Here is a 22,126-nt window from a genome sequence, read left to right on the forward strand (position 1 = left end):
TGTTTATAATAAAAAATATACTGCATGCAATAAAAGTTATTTACATGAGAATTCTCTTTTACTTTGTAATGTTTTAAAATGATTAAACAATGATCAATTCTTATGTTCTGAACGTCAGTCAGCAACAGCAAAGAATACTGTAATTACATCACAAATAGGTCCAACACCCCTTAACATTTTTATATGCTTTACAGTTGGTTTGCAACTTTTCTGCAACAATTTACTTCCATTTTTTACATATGAATTCCATTTGTAAGTTATTTTAAGTTACCCTGAGCAAGCCACACTTACTAAAAAATTTTCCAATGTTGACTACTGAAAAATTTTCCAATGTTGACTACAAGTGGATCAAGGCAAAAACAAATTTGATGATAATTGAGCTATTACTGTATATACAAACTCTAGTTTACAGCCAAAGGTTAAAATATGATGGATACAGTATTTTAATATACAAAAACTTTGTTTGTACATTTTATACATAAAAAAAATTAGATGAAATGGCAGTTGTTAGACTCAGGTATATCATATTCTCTGACTTGAAATATGTAAGAAAAATACTATGCTTCTATGATAATCAAATAGATAATAGTACGGAATAATCTGTTTATTAAGTTATCTATGAACTATTTCACCGGAATGTAAATTTTTATTTCTTATTTTAAAAGATACATTACAAAGCATTGAATTTGTATAAATGGCAAGGAAAGTTTCCAGCTATCACATAGGGTCTCTTAAATAAACATGAACCTCTTCCAATAAAACTATCTAAGAGTCAGAATTTTCCTTAATACCTTATTATTCCTAATGACTAAGTACTATGTGATAAGACAGACAGAAACCAAGGAAATACATATGTATGTCTGTAAATCAAAACCAAGGAATTACATAATATGTATGTCTGTATTTAGACTTTTTTTTTTAGGACTGGACAAGAATAATTATTGTATTAAAAAATTTTAAAGCATACAAACCAAAAAAATTACTTTTAACCAGGTTTGTTGTTTAACCCTGTAACAAACCTGTAACAGTACAAAGCGGAACACAGGCATATACAAGGAAGAAGTCAAGTGGGTCAAGTTTTTGTTATGAAACTAAGAGGGAAATTTGAAACTGCATGGGAAAAGGCTGTCTGTAGCTTACACAGGCCTAGAAAGAGGCACAGTGAAAGGGATTGAAAGGTGGATAATGGTATTATGAGATGGCTTGGGCAGGTGGAAGTAATGGAAGATGATAGGTTGGTGAAAAGTGTATATTTTTCAAATTGTTAGAGCCAACCAGACTGCCAGCAGTTCTAGGCAGTTGATGTGGAGGAGGGACTCTTGTCTGACCACTGTCATGCCAATTCCAGACCTCCAAAAAAAGCTCCCCAACCTTGGAAGGAACCATCTGACTAAAATGATACATCTGAATTCTTGTTCCCCAAAGGCATTCCTGACAGATTTCTGTTGGTCTGCCAAAGAAAAGTTCTTCACCTCCTGAAAATGTTGTTTTTTGTGTAACCAGTTGTTCTTAATATGAAACTACAAATTCACATCTTCAGTCTCACTAAAGGTACAAATTAATTTATTGTGGTCATGTGTCCCAACAGCCTCATCCACCTCCCGGTAAGAAGAGCCCTTGCTCAAAATTCTGTCATAACTGAGAGAAGACTGTCAACCCATTTCTGAGTAGAAGCCTAAAAAAGAAGAGTTTACCTTCATCCTATCTTCATCAATTGAGCCAGAATTGGTTTGGAATTTGGAAGGTTGACTACCATGCCTAACCTGTCTGTCAACTGGAGGACTAATCCTCTTGCCCTCAGAATCCCTTGTAAAGAATTTGCTGGAATGAGTCCATCATCCACGTACAAGAGTGCAGCCATCTCAAAATGGGGGCAAAAACTCTTGTGAATACATGGGGTGCAGTGCTCAGTACACAACAGACAGCTTGAAACTGATATACATTGACGGGAATGTGGAAGCAGGTATCTTTGAATGACGTCAAGAACACTCCTGGATGACTTCGTGGAAAGGCTCATAAACTTCACAAACTTGTTCAGCTTTGGGACATCCAGTACTGGCCTCCAACTGCCTGTTGCCTTTGACATTAGAAAGAGGTGATTGCAAAACCTGAGAGTTACTTCTAATAAAGGTTATATGGCTTTTGTTTTTCTAGCATAGACTGAACTTCCTCTTGCAAAACTAAATTTTCCTGAGTTGTGCAAGTACACCTAAAAGGCTACTGGGACTAAAGAAAGGTGGAAATCTTGAGAATGGAATCAAATAATCCTTCTTTCAGCACTGCCCAACCTTAGGGTCTGCACCCAATTTGTTTCAGACAGACCAAAAATTGGGTAATCTAGTGCTTACTTGGATCTAAGGGGTCAGTTCTTCACTTACTATACTCCCTATCACTGATAGAAGCACTTCCACAATGAAAGGGTTCTTTTTTCTGTGAAGGAGCATGAAAGAACTGTTGAAATTCCTCTAATGGGTCTAGGAACTTGAGCAGAAAATTACTTTTCATGATTAGAAGTCCTAAACTTAGGCTTAGAAGCCTGAATAATCAAGTTCTTTCTGTCCTTTTTGGAAACCTCTGCCAAAAGATCTTTCAGAAGATCCAAATAGAAGTTTTGTATGGTGTAAATAGTAAAAAATTAAAGCTGCTTTTTATCCTGGAGAAACATTTTTGGAGAGCAAATCATATAAATTGTTCCCTCGTCTTCAGGATGACGTTACCAAATACTGTAAATTTACCATATCTTCTATGCCATTGTTATGAGCCTTATCTATACTCTCAACCAAGTATTCCTTATCCTAAATGCTCAAATTCCAGTTGTAAGTGCACCGCATTTTCCTTAATATTATGAGCTATCATAGATAAAGACCAGTCTATAAAAATATAACATTTTGATATTTCAGCTGTAGACTGCCACCAAGAGTTGATCAACTGAATTGCCTTCCTCCTGGCTGAGTTTACAAACCTGGCACACTCTAAGTTGACAGAGGCAGCCAGAGACAATTTGAGAGGCTCTCAAGTTTGGTAGTACTTTACCTTGCTCGACTTCAAAAACAGATGAAAAAACATGACAGAAAGTTTGGCCCTACTAGCTTTGGCTTCCAAAAGCATCTATTAATTTAAGTTTGGCTGAAACAGTCTTGGTCATCACAAGGGACTATTTCTTTACAGGCTGCTCAATAAAATAGATTTGGAAGGCTGACCTGAATATTTTCTTTATAAATTTCTAAATTTAGCTAAGGTACAATTCATTAGCACTTTATGAGGTTTCTATACACATAAGACTAATAATTACAAAAGTCTGAAATGTTTTCTCCAATTCCCAACCTTCACAAAATATAATCCTGTCAGTAGGTGTAACCATCATACTTCAACTTAAGCAGTTTATTCAACATATCCTTTGTTCCACAAATCCAACTTGAACTCTCAGATCATGACACTAACAATAATTCAACAAACCATAAATCCTAAGTCTGAAATTCCTTCCAATGGCACTGCTCTTAGAAGAGACCCTCTAATATTGGTAGCAAAGTAAAGGATAACTGGAAAACCAGAAACTCACTTAAGGTATCTTGAAATGAGAGGGTACAAAAGGGACAGCCTACAAACCAAACAGGTATAACTGTGAAAATTCTCTCTTTGCCCCATCAGTAAAGTTTCAGCTAGATGAATGTTTAGTATTTTCTACTGAAACAATTATTAATAAAGACAGCTCTCCGCTGGGCGAGTCGGCAGAGTTGTGACCTAGCACTCGCTAGGCCCGAGTTTGACTCTGGCTGGCTAATGAAGAGTTAGAGTAATTTATTTCTGGTGATAGAAACTCATTTCTCGGTATAATGTGGTTCGGATTCCACAATAAGCTGTACGTCCTGTTGCTAAGTAACTAATTGGTTCTTAGCCACGTTAAATAAGTCTAATCCTTTGGGCCAGCCCTAGGAGAGCTGTTATTCAGCTCTGTGGTCTGGTAAAACTAAGGTATACTTATTAATAAAGACAAATCCTTCAGGCCAGCCCTAGGAGAGCGAAATAAATTAGCTCAGTGATGCGATTAAACTGCATTACTTAGTAATATTTACTACATTACTAAGTAATAATAAAAGAGTTGAACACTTAATTTATGATTTGGGGATCTGTATAAAATTCTGTTTCACTGCTCTCCTTAACTCACACTGAGTACAAAAAAAGGCACTGATTGAAAGAACACTTGTAACTAGCCAAACTATCTCCTCTGACAAAACTAGCACTGAATTTTTATAAGATTCTAACATGAATCAAAAGCTCTTCCTGAAATAATTTTGTATTCTACTGAAGTGCTCAGTCTTTTAGACAAGACTTATCTTTTAAGAGAAGACCTACATATTAAAACCTCATTTAGAAAAACACAATCATAAAATACTAAAACCAGTTTTACAGGACATAACAACAACTGAGTAACTTCTAAAATTGTTCATGAGCATACTCAACATGCAACTAGCATCTTCATCAGTCGTTAAGAAAACAGATCCTCAATAACAAAAACAGCAAATTTTTTAAGCAATTTGTATTTTTCTAGGCATACAAACAGAAGCCTTTTAGATGAAATGTTTTCAGAATGCAACCCCACCCTCCCCCCATGGCATACCCTTAGTTCCAACCTCTTTGACAAGTTCATGCAAGTGCTGAAGACACTTCATATAAAAGGCAATGGTTTGTTTCACCTTGCAAAGAAATGTCCAATTAATACTTTCACGTTAAATAAGTTAAGTGTACAGTATTAAAATGTCAAGAATAATATTAAAATAATTTATGGTCACTTACACTGCCATTCAGATATACCTCTAAATACACACCAAAAGTCACTATGGCAACCTTCATTCAAGTCTGCTTACATTAAAAGTTTGCTTCATAAATGCTTCATTTAACAGTCAAGGCAACAATCTTATTATTTTGTAGAATTATAAGAATTATTTTAAAACCATTTACTTTTAAAGCTGCAAGAATTCCATAAAAATATATAAATATATTCACACATACAGTGCACTCACCTAATATGCAAGAACATGACTGACAATATGCCTGTTTTTACACATTCAAATTACAAATAAAACTTCTGTGAATAAATGTACTGTATGTATTGTAGTCAATGTACTACATGGCCTTAACTTTTACCTGTCAAATTATAATTAACAAATCAGTAAAACTACATCATTAATTACACTAACAATGATATGGATTAGTATTTAAAATAGATATAGAAATTAACTGTGACAACTAAGGCTTATTTTCATGTGAGGAATGCCATAGAGGCAGGGGATGTAGTTTACCCTATGGAGATGAGGGGTCAACCCACCATCATCCTTATCACTATGAGCTTCTCACTCATTCTTAGAGATTCAGCCACTCAGGTCTAGGTCTACTACTCTTGACATGTAATCATCAACATCATTAACCTGGGAAATGGAAACTGAAGATAAGTGCAAGGAATTTGGTGATGGGGAGCTGCATGTACATGCTGAGACCTTCCCAGAGACAAGGAAATTGGTGACTGTGAACTGCATGTGTTTGCTGAACCTTTCCCTGTTGCACAAGAAATTTAATGATGGGGAGTTCCATGTGCCTGTTAGGACCTCCCCACTGTTTCCTGAAACATAGGCCAAGTTGCCTCAAACTACCCTGGCATATTTCCCATGCTCTGAAAGAATCAATTTCATTTGCAAAGGTGATTTCTTAGTTTTGGATCCCCATCGGGTTTCAGGAAACTATTCCAATGATCAAGACATCATCTTGAACTTCTGAATCTCTAAGTCCTGTAGGTGAACTTGCTGCCTTCTTGCACAACTTCTTTGTCAACATCAAATTCAGCAAGTGATGGAGACGTGTAACAAAGGGGTATGTATTTCATGAGAGGTTCACAGTTTACAATATTTATAATTTTATGCCTCACTTTTGCAGACAGGTTGGTATAATATATTGCTTTATACTCTATGGTGTATTTCATAGAGAAAAATTTTTTCTAAGCCTAACTGAAATACTAGTGTTTCACATTCTACAAACTCACATTAAGCAAGTGTACTGTTTAGCATAAGCATAAAAGCTAAAAACTTTGGTGGATAGTAAAGCCAGTTAGTTACTGGAATTTAAAAATTGCATGCCATCCCTTAATATAAAAACTAGTTCGAAGCAATATCAATTCATCAACCGCTGCCACAGTTTACCTTGAGTATAAAACTATCTTATAAAATCTTTAGTTACTTAAATTCTGACCATAAAATAAACTTTGCCCTATAACCTTATTTTTTAATTATAAAAATAGCATCGCAATATCAGCACAACATCTAAAATGCAAGAACTTCATTCTAAAACTAGTAAGATCACTTGTAGCTAAGATACAGCTTTACCACTCTAAAAGATTTATCACTGTAAGCGCCTTCCATGGAGATTTCTGGTTATAATAATTGCCTTGGCTGGAGACTTTTGTGGGTCTTCTGCCCTAAATGGAGTGTCAGATGCTTCACCATCCATTTCAGGTGTTTGCTGAGGGGTAAACTGACTAACAGTCTGCTTTATATTAATCAAATGTTGTTTTATTGCACGTAATTCATTGTTCTGTAAAGTCTGATTTTCCAATGCTCGCTGTAGATTTGCTACATCTCTCATTAGTGATTTATTTTCTTCCTCTAATGTTTTTTTTGACACAGAATTAAAATTCAAAGCCTCTTGTAACGTTGTCACCTGGTCATCTAATGAAGCAACACGTTCTAAAACAGTTGCATAGGGCTGCCCAGCTAATCCCAAAGCACTTTTATATGAAGCAACTTTACCTTTAAGTTGTTCTAATACATCAGTGAGCTTTTGGATTGTGGTAGCTGCCTCTGTATTCTGTCTTTCCAATAAAAGAATTCTCCTTGTTAACTGAACACTCTGCTCTACTGCCTTATTTCCCGCAAGGGCATGACCAGGAAGAATTCTGCCTATTGAAGTGCTAGCTTGATCCTCTGGGAGGGCAGCTGCTGTTCTTATATTCTTTGCATACTCATCTTCAAGAGCTTGATATTCTTTAAGACTTTGTTTAAACTTTTTCAGTTCCTCCTTTAAAGATACAGTTTCCCTCTCCCTTAAAAGCTTCTCTTTATGTAATGCAAGTTCTAGAGCCTGAATTTCTTGTCGGAATTTTGAATTCTCGCTTAATAAACTGTCATGTGATTTTGAAAGAATCATGTTGCTTTCTTTAAATTCTTTAAGCTGCAATTCAAGGGCTTTGACTTCTGTATCATACTTTGTCTTAAATTTATCAACATCATTAGTCAATTCCTCATTTTTTGCTGTTAAGAAATCCACTTTACTTTGCAAATTAGTACATTCTACAATGCAAGCGTGATGTTTCTCTCTCAAGAGCTTCAGTTCATGATGGAGATCTTGGTTGTTTTCTGTGAGTGACGTTACTTCTCCTCGGGATGAAACATACTTTTCGTGAAGCTCCTCGCACCGCTCTCTTTCTTGACGCAAACTTTTGGAAACTGAACGAAGCTCTTCATTTACTTTATCAAGCTTTGATTTTGTATCACTCAGGTCATTCTGACAGTGATCTAGCTCACTTTCTTGTTTCCTTGCTTTGGCCTTATACTCACTGTATCTCTCTTCCAAAATATTGCGCTCTTTTTTCAGTGTTGCAACCATTAATTCTAACTCACACACTTTCTTAGCACTAGAATTTTTCTCTTCTTCAAACTGATCCCTCTCTGCTTTTATCCTATTAAAATTCCTTACCTTAAAGTCGTCAGTCCTTTGCTCATCTCTGAGACCCATCAGTTGACTAGCATAATGTTCAGATTTACGCTGCAGTTCTTCAATATCCTTTTGTAATTTCTGGCAATGCTCAGTTTTGGATTTCAAGTCCAAATTCTTGTTATTAACCATGCTTTCAAGAGAACTCTGAACAGACTCTAGTTCCTTCACTTTCAATCTTAAAGGCCACACAAGCTCATAGACCCGCAGCTGTAAGAAAATATGAAATATGGTAAACTGTGACACTCAAATTTGTGTAAAAATAAAAGACATTTCTGTGCAGTATCATTAAATATGAAATACACAATTTAACAATTTACTCTTCACGAAGCTACTTATAATTCTACTATTATATCCACTGGCAAATATTCAAAGACAAACAGACTACATAGTTCTAGATATTTCAGTATATCTAAATTCTGGACTTGTTCTATCATTACTGGAGCACAATACAGTATAGTAGTAATCTTTGTAAATTACAAGTAAATACAGAAGACAAGGACAGTAGAAAGAAACTCATATACAATATAATATTATACACAATAATGTTATTACCAGAGTGAGGAAAAAAAGAAACTGTAAAAATCTCAACTCTTAAAAAGCTAGTCCAAAAGATTGTTAAAAAAATAAAAATAAGTGTAGTTTAATATTATATTTGGATAATTTAAAGAACTGGCAAGACTCACCATTTGCTGCAGGTTGAAATTTCAGTAGTCACAAATAATAGTCTGTTTTTATAGCAGAAAAAAAAGTTTTCACACAAACCCATGAGTCAAATTGTATATGACTGCATTTGTGTTCCAATTTTCCACAATAACTAGTCTTTATTTCTCAAAATAAAGAAAATACTGTCTGACCTTGCATGGGCTATACAGATCCTTGGGTAATATCAGTCACTCACATTTCAAAAACTCTGTGCGGCAGCGAGATTTGTTGGGATGGAGGGAGGGTACCCACTACAGTACATGTATGAGTAATGGTTTTGTATGAAAAAATTTTTGTCTTATACAGTTTTTCAACTAACTCTGCCCTTCTGAGATTGCCACTTACAGCAAACCTTATGTGGTATACTGCAGATGACACAAATGGCTTTTTGCTGTCCCTTTGGCCCTAGCTGCAGTGGCCTTTGTGTTTTTGTTTTTACATTTTCTTTGGTCTCCTCTTTACTCAGACATCCATCCTCTTTAGCTTTACCTTGCTCCAGTTTTTCACCTTTTAAGTACAAACAAACCCTTCAAGTGAATCCTATAAGTCTAAAAATCTGACTATGGTCTTGTTAAACTGATATGTATTAAAGCACAGCAACATCAAAACCATGCCAAACATGAGGTGCCCAGCAATAAAACAGAGTGACAATTTTAAAGTGAAAGAAAATGCATTCCATGTTTTGCACACTTTGAACACCAATAACTTTGTCAAATATAACTTTGTTATTTGACATGTCAGAAAACTAATTTTTTTCATGGAGGGACTGACTTTCTATCTACTGAAGGGCAAACGAGTACATGGATACACTCATCCAGTGATCAATTTTCTAGCTATTATTCTTCTGCCTTCAAGACATCAGAAGCTACATGTCTGGGGAATATGACACTGCAAATCACAGCTAATTATGATTATGGGTTTGTATGCAGCAAGAATTTTAATAGGCCAATGGATGACATGAAAGATTCAATAATAATTGACAATAATCCACTTCCAAAGTACTGTGAGCGAGTGTGTGCACACACACACACACAAAAGAAAATTGAGTTTGGTTGTCAGCTGCGACCAAACTGGCCTTATGGTGTATGTGCACTGTTTGTCTGTCATTGACTGGACATATTTTTCTTCTTCCTTCAGAGAAAGTTTGTCTGAGGACATTTTGTGTCAAAACAAAAGGGCACTATACATTATGGCTTTGCTGTGTAACAATGTCTTTTTTACATTTCTGATAATTTATTCAAACAACTTAAAACAGTAATCAACTTATGAAAACACATGTGTGTGTGTGTGTGTGTGTATTTGTGACAGAGAGAGAGAGAAAGAGACAGAGAATTCTGTGTACAATAGTATCCTGTACTGTATTAGTATTGCTTCTCACTATTAGCCAAGTTCTATAACAAATTCCACTACAGGTACACTGGGGGCTCACTGTATGTGCTTTGGCATAATTTGAATAGATTCACTTAATCACTGTCAGAAAATTCTGATTTCAGACCAGAAAATCATCTATAGCTGAGAAATAATTCAAATATGCTTTTAGCAAAATAGTTTATAATGCTAAATGCCATCCAAATCATTTGTCTACATCTTAGCCCAGAATCTCACTTTCTTTAAATTACAAGGATAATGCTATCATCTCATATTAACAAATAACTGTTTACCGAGGTATACTGCTTCAACGTTAACTGCTGGACAGGGGTAGAACGTAAACGAACAAACTCCTCTTCAGACAGCTGAAGATTTGACAAGGAAGATTTTATCTCATCTTGTCGTAACATCAGTCTGAAAAAAAAAAAAAAAAAAAAAAAAAAAGTTTTGTAAAGTAGCATTTACTTGTGATTGATAGATTTACATATAATGGGTTAACAAAATCTAATTCATCCCCATCAATATCCCTATGCTAGGGGTCGGTTGCCTTGATACAGCTTCTCCAACCATTTCTATCGAAAGCATCTTCCTCCACCAAAACCCTTCTGTTCTATCTCTACCTCATGTCACTCCACCTAATCCTTTGCCTCCCTCTTGACCTTCTCCCCAAACCAGGTTCCACGTCTTCCCTCTTTACTCATCCTAACTACATGCCTATACCATTTCAATCTTGACTCTCTTATCAAATCTACTTTGCCATCCCAGCACTTCTAAATTTCTTCTTTTTCCAGCTTCTCACACAATACAATCCTCCAAATCCAGCTCAGCCTCCTCATTTTTGTTGGGTTCAGCTTCTGTTTCTCCTTCCTTCTTTCCCCATGTTTCTCAAACATACATCACCAGTCTGATTATGGTACAGCAGATCTTTATTTTTAGTTTGTCTGACATTCTTTTGTCACACATTGACCCTGCCACCTCCCCCCATTTTCCACCCAGCGCTGGTTTTATTCTAATGTCAACCTCAACCCTCCCTCCTGCTTTAAACTGCATTTTAAGTATTTGAAATTCTCTACCCATATGAGATCTTTAGTCAGTTTGGATTACTGTTTCTTGACAGGGTTACCCTACATTTGGCCAAAAAACTCTGTTTCTAAGGCACAACAATGGAGTTAATACATCACAGGTAACAGCAAAATTTCATTAATCTAATTTTCTAATTCATATGGTAAAATTATTTTGGAAATTCCTTTCAGCTGCTTCAACTTAACCCAAAGTAAATAAAACAATACCCATTTTGGTTTTGAAAAGAAGCAACAAATTATCAGTAGATATCAGAGATTTAACCAGAATTAAAAATGCAACACTGATTCAATTTGTAATAAAAATCAAACAGTATACCAATACACAGTAAACAAAATATTTTATACGTCAGCAGTCAAATTTACTAGACAGGTGAACAAATACCTTTTCTGATTTTGCTGAAAGACTGCACATTTCTGAGTGAGCTGTGCAAGTTCCCTTGCTGCTCGTTCATGGATTGTGTTCAACTCTTCTTTGGTTCTTAGCAATTCAGCTTCCAGCCTGTAAGATATGATTTTAATTACATCACTAATGCAAAAGCAAGGCACCATAAGTTTACTTGCAAGTCTTGCAATATATTTTGACTCCCTTTCTTTAACAATTAAGGAAATTGTTTGACAATATGCATTCACAAATGATTCCTATAGGCATTAAACACTATGCACGATGATTTATCAGAAACAGCATTATTTACTAAATCCTGAGGAAAATTTAATGGGCAACTAAATGCCCTCATTTACCAAGGCCTACAAAACCAAGAAGGGGCTCAATCCTGAACTACCAATATACCCTGCTCCTAAAGGATGGAAGGTTACAACTAAGGAAAGACAGAAGAAGGGCAGGAATCCTACGTCTGATTCCCAAGAAATGTGAAATTAAGAAATTTAAGAATACTGTAAGTGCATGCATGAATTTTGGTGCTGCAGCCATAATGTTATAAAGGCTGAATCTCACTTATTCTACTGGAAATATCCTACTCTCCCATAATTCTACCCCATACCTGTTGACTTGAATTTGCCTAGAACTGATCTCATTATCTTTCTGTGCAATTGCATTTGCAACAGCAACCTCATGCTGTGCATTTAGTGCAGCTATCTGAGCATCTCTACTCTGGAGTTCAAGTTTTTGCTTTTCTACCGTGCGTTGTAACTCTGCTCGGTCAGCTGCCAATGCCTGAAGCTCTCTTGCATGTCTGAAAAATAAGAAAAGAGGTTATTAAGGAAATAAGGCAAAACATCATAAAAAACTGAATTGAAAAATCCCTATGGATATATGGTTTTAAGCAACTGATTTATTTTTTGGTACAAACCGTTTACTGTACGGTAGCTTCACTGATACCCTAAAAAAATAAAATAAAAATGAGAGAGAGAGAGAGAGAGAGAGAGAGAGAGAGAGAGAGAGAGAGAGAGAGAGAGCGCACGCGTGCTTCCCACTGGTCGGATAAGTACATCTGGGCTTTGAAGCTCACTCTTCATGTAAAAGAGTTAATTCAGTGTTTGTTTTTTAATCCCTCTACACTAACACATCACACTCATCATAAACTTGTTCCAAGATACAATACTCAAGGAAAAAAAATTATCTAGGTTCAATAAGCCCTTTAAAAATTTACTAGACACCCCATAAACCCCTATAAGCAACACCATAACATTGCTAATACATGTACACTTTACAGTAAGTCATTTTATGGTTTAAAATGTCGCTGTTTTTTAAATGTAGTAAATTTATGGATAATAATTAAAAAGAATGAAAAAATAAGGGTGATTTCTAATTGCTCGAGGGGCCAGAGGAAAGAACAAGCTATCGTGGTGGCAATGTTTCCACCATTTTCATGGGGTTTACAATAGAAACCTTATTTTTCACTGGAATACTATTAAGCTTGTCAGCACTAGCACTAGAAACTCTCATTATATCCATGGCATTAATTATTCAAGACATATATTCAATGCAAATCCTCTTCTTTCGACCTTATTAGTCCCACTGTATAGCAGGGTCGGCCACTTGAGTCAACTTTCTCCATCTATTTCTATTCCTGGCATCTTCTTCCCCCAATCCCACCTCACCCATAAATTTAATGCAAATAGGTCATTACAAATACTGAAACACACATGCAACCACGTCTGAATTTGCCACCACAAATTAATGTTGCCATGCGTTCCCCTACCCATCTACTGAAAGTTAACTACCTTGTTGCTATTCTTCTGTCAAAGGTAAACCATATGCTGTAAAAGATGAGAGTTTGTATCTTCGCCAGAACAATAGCAATGTCTGTCCAGGAAAGTTTCTTCGATATAAAAGGGAATAAATACTTTCTATAACAATGAAGCCAAAACTAAAATTTAAAAGTAATTAAATTTCTTGTATGGAGACGATAAAATAAAAAGTGCACAAGTTTCAGCTTCGTCAGGCATGAACATTCCACATATACTACATATAGCTAAAATACAGGCACTATGCAGCGTATGTTATCATTACATCAGTAGGACTTCAAGTTCATAATAAAAATTTTGAGCATAAAATGAACCCGATACCAAAAATGATTGAAAACATTATCCATGATTATGTAATGGGAAACAAAATCATAGATTTATTAACCCTGTCCAATAAACAAGTGAAATACATTTGATGAACAACATACAGTGGCGCTTCTGTGAATGAGCCTGTAGCTCACTATATACTATAAGAATAGCTTGTCCTTTCAATCGCTAATCTTCCAATGGTGTTTTCAGGGATTTTATAGTCTCTCTTCATTAGTATAGCTTGAATTCATATAGGCTCATGCAAGTACATGTACGTTCTGTAAAATATCTATGAGGTCATCATTCGTGACAGACTAGAACCTTTAATAAATCAAAAGTTATGAAATATCTTGAAGAAAATAACTGAAAGAACAAAATGCTCCTTTACCTTCTACTTGCTGCATATCCCACTTCACTTTCACCATCACTTGTCACAGTTAAATCTGTTGGGACTGATACCTCAACACTTGCTTCACCAGACATCTTGGCAACTTACACATTTTCATAGGCATCTGTAAAAACAAACATTTACTTTAGTCAGTTAAATTTCAAATACCAGATTACAAAGTCTCACTTACATCAATTTCCAGATGTCGAATTACCTCCAGAACCAACCACTTTTTAAAGACCTGTCACAAAAAATTGCATATTTTTCATTCAAATTCTATATATAACCAATCCTGAAGTCTTCATATGGATATAATGTCTGTGAAAGGTGTTTGTTAAAGTTTGGTAACAAGCAGCAGTTAAGTGAGGGGATGGGGGACCCACCGACTTACTCAATAAACAGCCAAAAAAAGAAAAAAAGCATGTCTTCGCCTCACAAAAGGCCGGCAATTCAGTTCAAAGGACACAGGGTCAAAAGAGGAGGTAGCAAGTTCACATTCTAATTGGTTGGCACTTCAGTTGAAAGTGGTAGGGGTACCAAGATCTGACAGAAATGTCAGGGAAGAAGCTGGGCCTCTCAGGCACACTTCTTGCAAGTCCTACCAACGCAGAACAATAAAAACTGGTTACACCCCAAGGACATAAGGCTTTTACTTTTCTCGTTCAAATGCATACAGAGAAAAAAAAAGAAAAATATATAAGCTACAGGGAATAAAAAAGATGAAGTTTCAACTTGGTCAACCTGAGAACAGCAAGACGTCTTAACACAACAGTGGCCAAAGAAAAGTGCCTGATGAGGGCAGGTGCGTATGGTGGGGGCGGGAGAAGGAATACTACAGTAGTATATAAAAGGCAATTAATTGTATTCCCACAGGAACTATTATATTCTTAGGTCGTTTGAGGTACTATAATAAACCTATAAAACCTGTGAGACTTCCGTTATACCATTCAAGTCACCTCTCAAGGGTAGCTGATGAATTTTCTTTCAAGTTCTTTTGACAAGTGGATGGTAATTGTTTTTTACCAGTGGGCTGCTATGTGAATTTAGAGTAGGGGTCAGGGATACCGTAGGCCTCATAGGCATTTTAGGGGAAATATGACCTAACCATACTTACCTTGATGTAACCTAACCTCGGATGCTGCATCCTAACCTGGCCAGGGGGGCCTTTGCGCCCACTGGACCCCCAAAGTAGGCCTAATTCGTGATCTCTTATTCAGCATTCTACCCCATTACTGTATAAGATAGCCTTGACTAAGCTACAGTAGCCTACCAGTACTTGCCTAACCTTGCTAACCCACAGTACACTACCCTAGGTCGGGTAGAATGCGGAGTAAGGGGTAATAGATTACTTGGGGTCCGGGGGGGAGCCCTCCCGGACGGGCTATGGCACAGCGTACAAGGTTAGGTTATGAAAGAGCACGTCAAGTTAGGTTAGGCTATATTCCCTATGAAATGCCTACTGGGCCTAGACTTAAAGTAGCCCTGAACCCCAACTCATCATTAGCTCCTGGTAGGCTATTGTAGCCTACAGGCTAAGCTTTGCCTAAGCTACAGTAGCCTACCGGTACTTACCTAAGCTAGCTAATCCACGGTACACTAGACTAGGCCCCTTACTAGGCTACACAACTACGACTTCCCTATGTTCGAATAACCAAACGTAGCCTAACATAGACCTACTGGCCTTAGGTTAGTGCAAAATCTACTAAGCTTAAATAGCCTAAGCTATTTCGTGGTTAACTCACGCAAAATTTCAATATTGCTCATCCCGTCTGCTATACTTAGGACCCGTAACTCAAAATCACTTACAAGTTTCAAACGTCTTCCTTTTGTTTGACAGGACTGAGGAGAGACGAAACTCATCACTTAAGTCGTAGCCTTTTGAACGGCCCATCCAATGTTCAGTTACTTTCGATGCTCTTGTCTTTTTCTTATTATTTCCTGACTCTTCCTTCTCAGATTTCCCATATATCCCCTTCTTTAAAAATATCAATACCGTAAATTTCTTGTAATCCACCATAACAGCCAATTTGTGTTAATGTATTCACCTCTACGTAATGTTTGTAAGAAACATATCTTGAACACAAAGCGCTAAGGGAAGTAGATTTATTACATTTCTCATGCGTTTAATTAACTATTAATAATAAAATTGCTTCAACTACCGCTTAGTACATAGTCTGCCTTATTACTAAGTTATAAAAGTAGCAGTAAAATGGTTTGTTTGAGAGAAATGAACATTCTTTCCGTGTGACTCATTAAATAAGCAGACTTCGCATATTTGGTACTTTTCTCATAATTTTTCTTTTCTGGTTATATGTGAATAGGTGATGTAAATAACATTCACTTGGCGTTCTTTCTGTAAAGGCATAATAAAACCAAACGTTCGATGACGAATAAAATTTACGAACTCTTGCTTTTATTCAATTTCCATGGAGGGTTACCAAAATTTCTTTTAAAGGATTACTCATTTTCAATCGAGTTTGTATTAGTCATACTTTTTAGCCAAAAACTATTTCCAACATAAATGTGGATGGCTTCGCAGATCCATTATTATTATTATTATTATTATTATTATTATTATTATTATTATTATTATTATTATTATTATTATTATTATTATTATTATTATCGTTGTTTTTGTTTACAAGAATGTGTATACATTAACATGTATCAAACAAATTACTACAGTGGAGCAATGCGTGCGCAAAAAAAATTGACCAGGAAGTCTGATATTGTATTTCCTTACTTTTCCTTCGCCTGCACATGAATAGTCCACCATACTCCCCATTCTCTTCTTTTCGTACATATCTGGCAACACTGAATATACCACATGACTAGCCTCACCATAATTCCCTTCAGCGCTGACTCACCAATGAATATTGCAGTGGTGGCTGGTTTTTACCAAGCTGGTATTCAGCACACACCCTTGCACTGAGTCAGAGTGTGATAAGAAGCCGTAGGGGGAAGAGGCCTGATTGGTACCTTTGGAATTTGGGCAACCGACAGAGAACGAAGGTATTTTGACTCCACCCATGACTTGCTGACTCGAGGTATGGATCGAATGCAATCTCTATAAGGGGAGAAGTTGACTCGTCAATTGTGAGAAATTGGACTCAACAGGTAGGAACTGTGGCTTCAAAAATGACCTGTTAGCTCACGGTACGTTTGTTCCATTATCTTTTAACTTTTCAAGTATTTGAAGTATGACCTCTTATTAATGTGAAGGGGCAGTAAGATACTTAATACCACTGCATATGTATGTTTGTGTATCCGCTTATATAAATACACATACATTAAGCTTACGTATAATTCAAGTATACATGTCAAAATATGTTTCCTGTAAAAAGTGGCCAGCAGATTCTATCTATCTATCTGTATGTATGTATGTATGTATGTATGTATGTATGTATGTATGTATACTGTAAGAATTTTATACATATTTATTGCATGCACCCATAAAACAACAATTTCATAAACACCCATAAACACAACGAAATAATTGTCGATGAAAATACGAGAAGAATGCAATACAGCGATTATCTTAGCAAGACACATCTTCCTAAATCTATTAATAAAAATATATCAGAATTTTGAAATTAAATTTGAGGACCATACATAACCACGAAAAATGATAAATCTGATTTTTGTCAGTCGATCTTCTTCACAGCTCGTAATGGAAATGATTTGCTTTCGAAAGCATATACCGCAGGTCAAAAGACCCATTCGAAAGCACTGGCAAACACTAATGTACGAGTATCATGTTCATGCATATTCATAGTTTTTTTTTTTTTTTGGGGGGGGGGGACCCCAGAGCATGATCATTTAACAAGAACGACATGAAAAAAAGGTCAGAGAAAGAATGGAAACAAAAATAGTTAAAATTAAATCTCGTCTGTATGCAAGCTTTTCGTAAGAGCAGAAGGCCATTGGAATCAATCTGCAGTCGCAGCCTTAATCTCCATGTTGCTTTAGCTGTGATAAATAGATATTTCATCATAATCCCGCTGCGATATCAAGGGTTCTAATCACGTGGGATAACAATTGCTGTGCCGTAAAATCATACACTGGAAACAATGCCAAAAATACTTTTACGTAATCAATAGACAAAATCACCTTCCCTGAATCGTAAGCTTTTATGAACGTTACAAGGGGATGATGAGTATTAGCAATAAAAGCAGCTGTCAATACGACAGATGGAAAAAAACGGCTGCCTCTTGTTATTGCTTATGCAATAACAGAATTATCTTCAGGCTGACGTCATAGAGAATAGGAACTAAAATTTAGCCTTTCCATAGCTGAAAGAAGTGAGGGGTAATAACTGGATCGACAAGAACAAGCTTATGAAAGAAATCGGACAGGGAACGGAGTTGTCGTACAGAAAGGCAGAATAATATGCTTAGCTGTGGCTAACAGTAATGGAAAATACCCGGAGGATGAATGGCGTCCGACTGAAGAGATCAGTTCAGAAAAACTATTCCCGCGTCAGGAACTAAACAAATAAAAGGACCACGACAGCCTTGGATATCCTAAAATCTTCTAATTGAAACGGAGAACGTAAAAGACAAGCAATGAAGATTAAAATAATATTCGCTGGGAAAGAACCGTTTGTCAAATTGGACACCGTCTATGAAAGTGTGACTGGGTTAAATGGATCGCCCAGAAATCGAGCGATGGGTATTATGAGCAAATCTGAATTACGTATATAATTTGACAAAATGAAAGTTAAAAGATACTATGAGAAGTAGCAAAATGTTACACTTAAAAGATAAAAATCCAGATCTTTTGTATTACATGAGCAACACTTTAGACTCAAATTCCTGATAGTTAAACGTGAGTACCTGATGAAGAATCTTAATCTGCGCTGAATCTCGCATCAGGTCGCAAGCGGTACACAGACAAGCGGTAGAGTAAACGCCGTGCAGAGAAACTCACAATTACTCATCATCTCCGGAGTTCATTATCAACAGTAACAACAATAACATGGGTGAAAATTATCATTAGACACGAATCTAACTAAATTGTTGAGTATAACGTCAAGTACCACAATAACAAAGACAAAAATACGATTGTTAATGAGTAGTAATAATAATATCGATAATAATATCAATATAAGTAACTATAACACTAATAAAATATCAGATTTAATAATAATAAGAATTCCCCTACCCCTTTTTTTTATTAGCTCTATGAATACAGATTATAAAGCTCTAACACTGAGGGCGCATTTTCCCTAAAGGAATAAAAACACGTACCTAAAGTCGCCCGCATCTTAATCGGGATTTTTCTCTTATTAAAACGTGGTATTAATAAAGGAACCACTTTCATAAAACAAAGGATATAGTCCTTCTCACACACACACAGAGAGAGAGAGAGAGAGAGAGAGAGAGAGATTTGAAATAAGCTCCGTCAGTTCATACTAATCTCGTTTCTCGTCTTAACTTTCATATGGGGTTTTTATCATCAAGCGAAGAACAAGAATATCTGGAGGAGGACGAAAATCCTCCGGCGGAATTAATGAGAAAAGTTTCGTTGGGATTTCGAAAACTTCCCCGGTGTCGATTGCCGCGGCGAACGCGCAAATAATAAGACGTTGGCAACTGAAGTGCATCGACGCGTCTCCCTCTTTTCTCGAAACCGGTCTTTTGAGGGCAACCCGACGTCTCTCCTGGACGTAATTTCTGTGATGCTGTTTGAGTGAGTCTTCCTGCGTCGTATCCTTGTTTTGTTTGTTCTTAAGCGAAGGTGTTGGTGAACGAAGGAAATATCAAAACAGAACAGGAAGACGTAATGGAATGGAATGGGATATAAAATTTAGGCCATGCGCTGGGACCTAGGAGGTCATTCAGCGCTGAAAGGAAAACTGAGAGCAAGAGGTTTTAAAGGTGTAACAGGAGGAAAACCTCGCAGTTGCATTATGAATCAACTGTCAGGAAAGGGAGGAAAGTAAGACTGAAGAAAGAGAATTTGAAAGGAGGTACAGTAGAAGAAATGAGTGGGGTTGCAGCTAGGAACCGAAGGGACGCTGCGAAGAACCTCAAGTAATGCCTACAGTGCACCGCGTACTGCGTTACCCCCTAAGTGGCAAGAGGACGTAGAAAAGAAGTTACCGAATTTCACTGTTCCTTTAATGACTAATGCTTTGAGAAATTCTCAAACGAACGCAAGAGACAGCGGGAAATAGCTTTCCATATATGGAATTAAAATTCAACTTAATAATTCTCTAAGAAAGACGATGTTTCCCAACTTCCATTTCAAAAAAAAAGTCGCAAGTTTGGTGTCACCTCATGAAGTTAAGGAAATCGTGAAATCGTAATCACTCTCATTGCATAACAAAACTCAAAGATACGGCAGCCCAGGGTCTTCTAGAAAAAAAAATATATATATATATCTTGAGTTTTTCTGCTCTTATCTATTCAGGGTATAATGTTGGCACTCAGTTACAAGACAAGTTTCTTAAAAAAAATCTGTTCGTCTTTTCAGGTAAACATGTTTGTTTAGTCATTCTCTTTGATAAACAAATAAGGGCCAGGCCGGAGTATCAGAACGAGGTGACCTCGTTCTGATACTCCGAATGCTGGTTCGAATCCTACTACGGGCATCAGAATTACTTCATGTTCTTTTATTTTGATCTAAGGCTTTGTAGTGAGAAGCGTATCCATAAAAAAGTGTGAAGAATTCGACTAGTTGAGAGGTCGCTGTGGTTATTACAACTACATAAGGTATCTGGCCAGCAGATTCTATATATATATATATATATATATATATATATATATATATATATATATATATATATATATATATATATAATGGTGTCAAAGCAAATTTCTCGAAATCAATTACGCGAAGGTAAATTTCTCGAATTCAATTGACCGGAAAATAATTTCTCGAACTATCATTTTCTCGAATGTCAATTACTCGAAAACAAACAAGTAAATTTCTCGAACACAATCGAAAAGTATCCATAAGCGCCAAAGACCAATTTATAAAAAGGCTATTAGCATTCCAAGCGTAAATTTCTCGAACACAATCGAAAGTATCCATAAGCGCTAAAGACCAATTCATAAAGAATACATTAGCATTCTAAACGCTTCTCATTCTGTTTACAAAATTCTGAATTGAGTTTTTTCCTGTTATATTTTCTCCAGTAGTCTCAACCCATCAAGATGGAAGCAACGTATGTTGAGTGAAAAGGGAAGGATGAAATTATGTTTAAATGGATATTTATATATCAAGGACAAAGGAGTAAATAACAAAATTTATTGGAAATGTGAAGAAATGTGCAAGAAATTTAAATGTTCTGCTCGTGCTATCACCATCGATAATATAAAAAAAGAGTGGTGACCGCAATCATGCAGGAGATGGGGCTAAAGTCAAGCTGCCAGAGTCCAGAAAACGTGAGAGAGGATGCAATCAATAGTCAGGATACACCCATTATATAGTGTCTTGTGCTTCAAAGGGGTAAGTGGGGCTGTTGCGGTGAAACTCCCATCAATATCAAATATGAAGAGGAATATACGCAATATGAGCTAAGAAAAATGATGTCCCTGCTTTGCCCGATTGCCAGAAAGATCTTATCATCCCGGAAGAATTTACCAAAACTCACAAGGAGAACTGTTTCTTATGTATGACTCAGGTCCCACAAATGATCGTATATTGATTTTTCGACACAGAGAAACCTCGATTTACTAGCACGCTCAAAAACTGGTTCGCTGATGGTACCTTTAAAGACAGTACCTTCAATTTTTTCAGTTGTATACAATGGTGTGCATTCAGGAAGTATCATACCCTCGTTTATGCACTATTGCCGAACAAAACTCAAGAGACCTACAAAAGATTCCTGCAGATTGTAAAAGAAAAATCCCAACATTTGAGCCAGCCAAAATAATGATAGACTTTGAATTGGCCATGATTAGAGCTATATATAGAGCATGAATTTCCAGGACAAAAATGCCGTGGCTGTTTTTTCATTTTTGTAAATCCATTTATCGCAAAATTCAAGAAAATGGCTCCAAAGTACGGTACGACACCGATGCTGAATTTGCTATTCAGGTTCGCCTGTTATCTGCGTTAGCATTTGTACTAGTTTTCAGGTCGAAGAAACAATTGAATATTTAATTGAAAATGAAGTTTTCCCGTTGAAATTCAAAGTGTGGTTGACTCTTTTGAAGATGCATGGATCGGGCGGCCGCATAAAATAACCGTAGACGTGCTCCTTTCTTTAAACATGAATTATGGAACTGTTTTGATTATGTCAAGGAAGAAATGCCCAAGACGAACAATGCAGTCGAGGGCTGGCATTCAGTTTCGAACA

General features: G+C 36.4%; 1 protein-coding gene across 2 annotated transcripts; it reads right to left on the reverse strand.

Annotated features, from left to right (window-relative positions):
* Nucleotides 1-3,894: 3,894 nt before the first annotated feature.
* Nucleotides 3,895-15,770, reverse strand: LOC136846608 (progesterone-induced-blocking factor 1-like). 2 transcript variants are annotated; one of them, XM_067117500.1, is made up of 6 exons: nucleotides 15,625-15,770; nucleotides 13,819-13,942; nucleotides 11,915-12,106; nucleotides 11,299-11,415; nucleotides 10,128-10,248; nucleotides 3,895-7,971 (listed from the first exon to the last, which is right to left on the reverse strand). In XM_067117500.1, exons 2-6 carry the CDS (start codon nucleotides 13,911-13,913, stop codon nucleotides 6,391-6,393), a joined length of 2,106 nt encoding a protein of 701 aa, XP_066973601.1. In that variant the 5' UTR covers nucleotides 13,914-13,942; nucleotides 15,625-15,770; the 3' UTR covers nucleotides 3,895-6,390. The 2 variants fall into 2 exon arrangements, with proteins under 2 accessions (XP_066973601.1, XP_066973600.1); XM_067117499.1 differs by having other exon boundaries at nucleotides 15,561-15,657.
* Between the last annotated feature and the right edge of the window lie 6,356 nt (nucleotides 15,771-22,126).

The sequence above is a fragment of the Macrobrachium rosenbergii genome, chromosome 15, assembly GCF_040412425.1.
Source record: "Macrobrachium rosenbergii isolate ZJJX-2024 chromosome 15, ASM4041242v1, whole genome shotgun sequence".
In the NCBI taxonomy this organism is placed as follows: Eukaryota; Metazoa; Arthropoda; class Malacostraca; order Decapoda; family Palaemonidae; genus Macrobrachium; species Macrobrachium rosenbergii.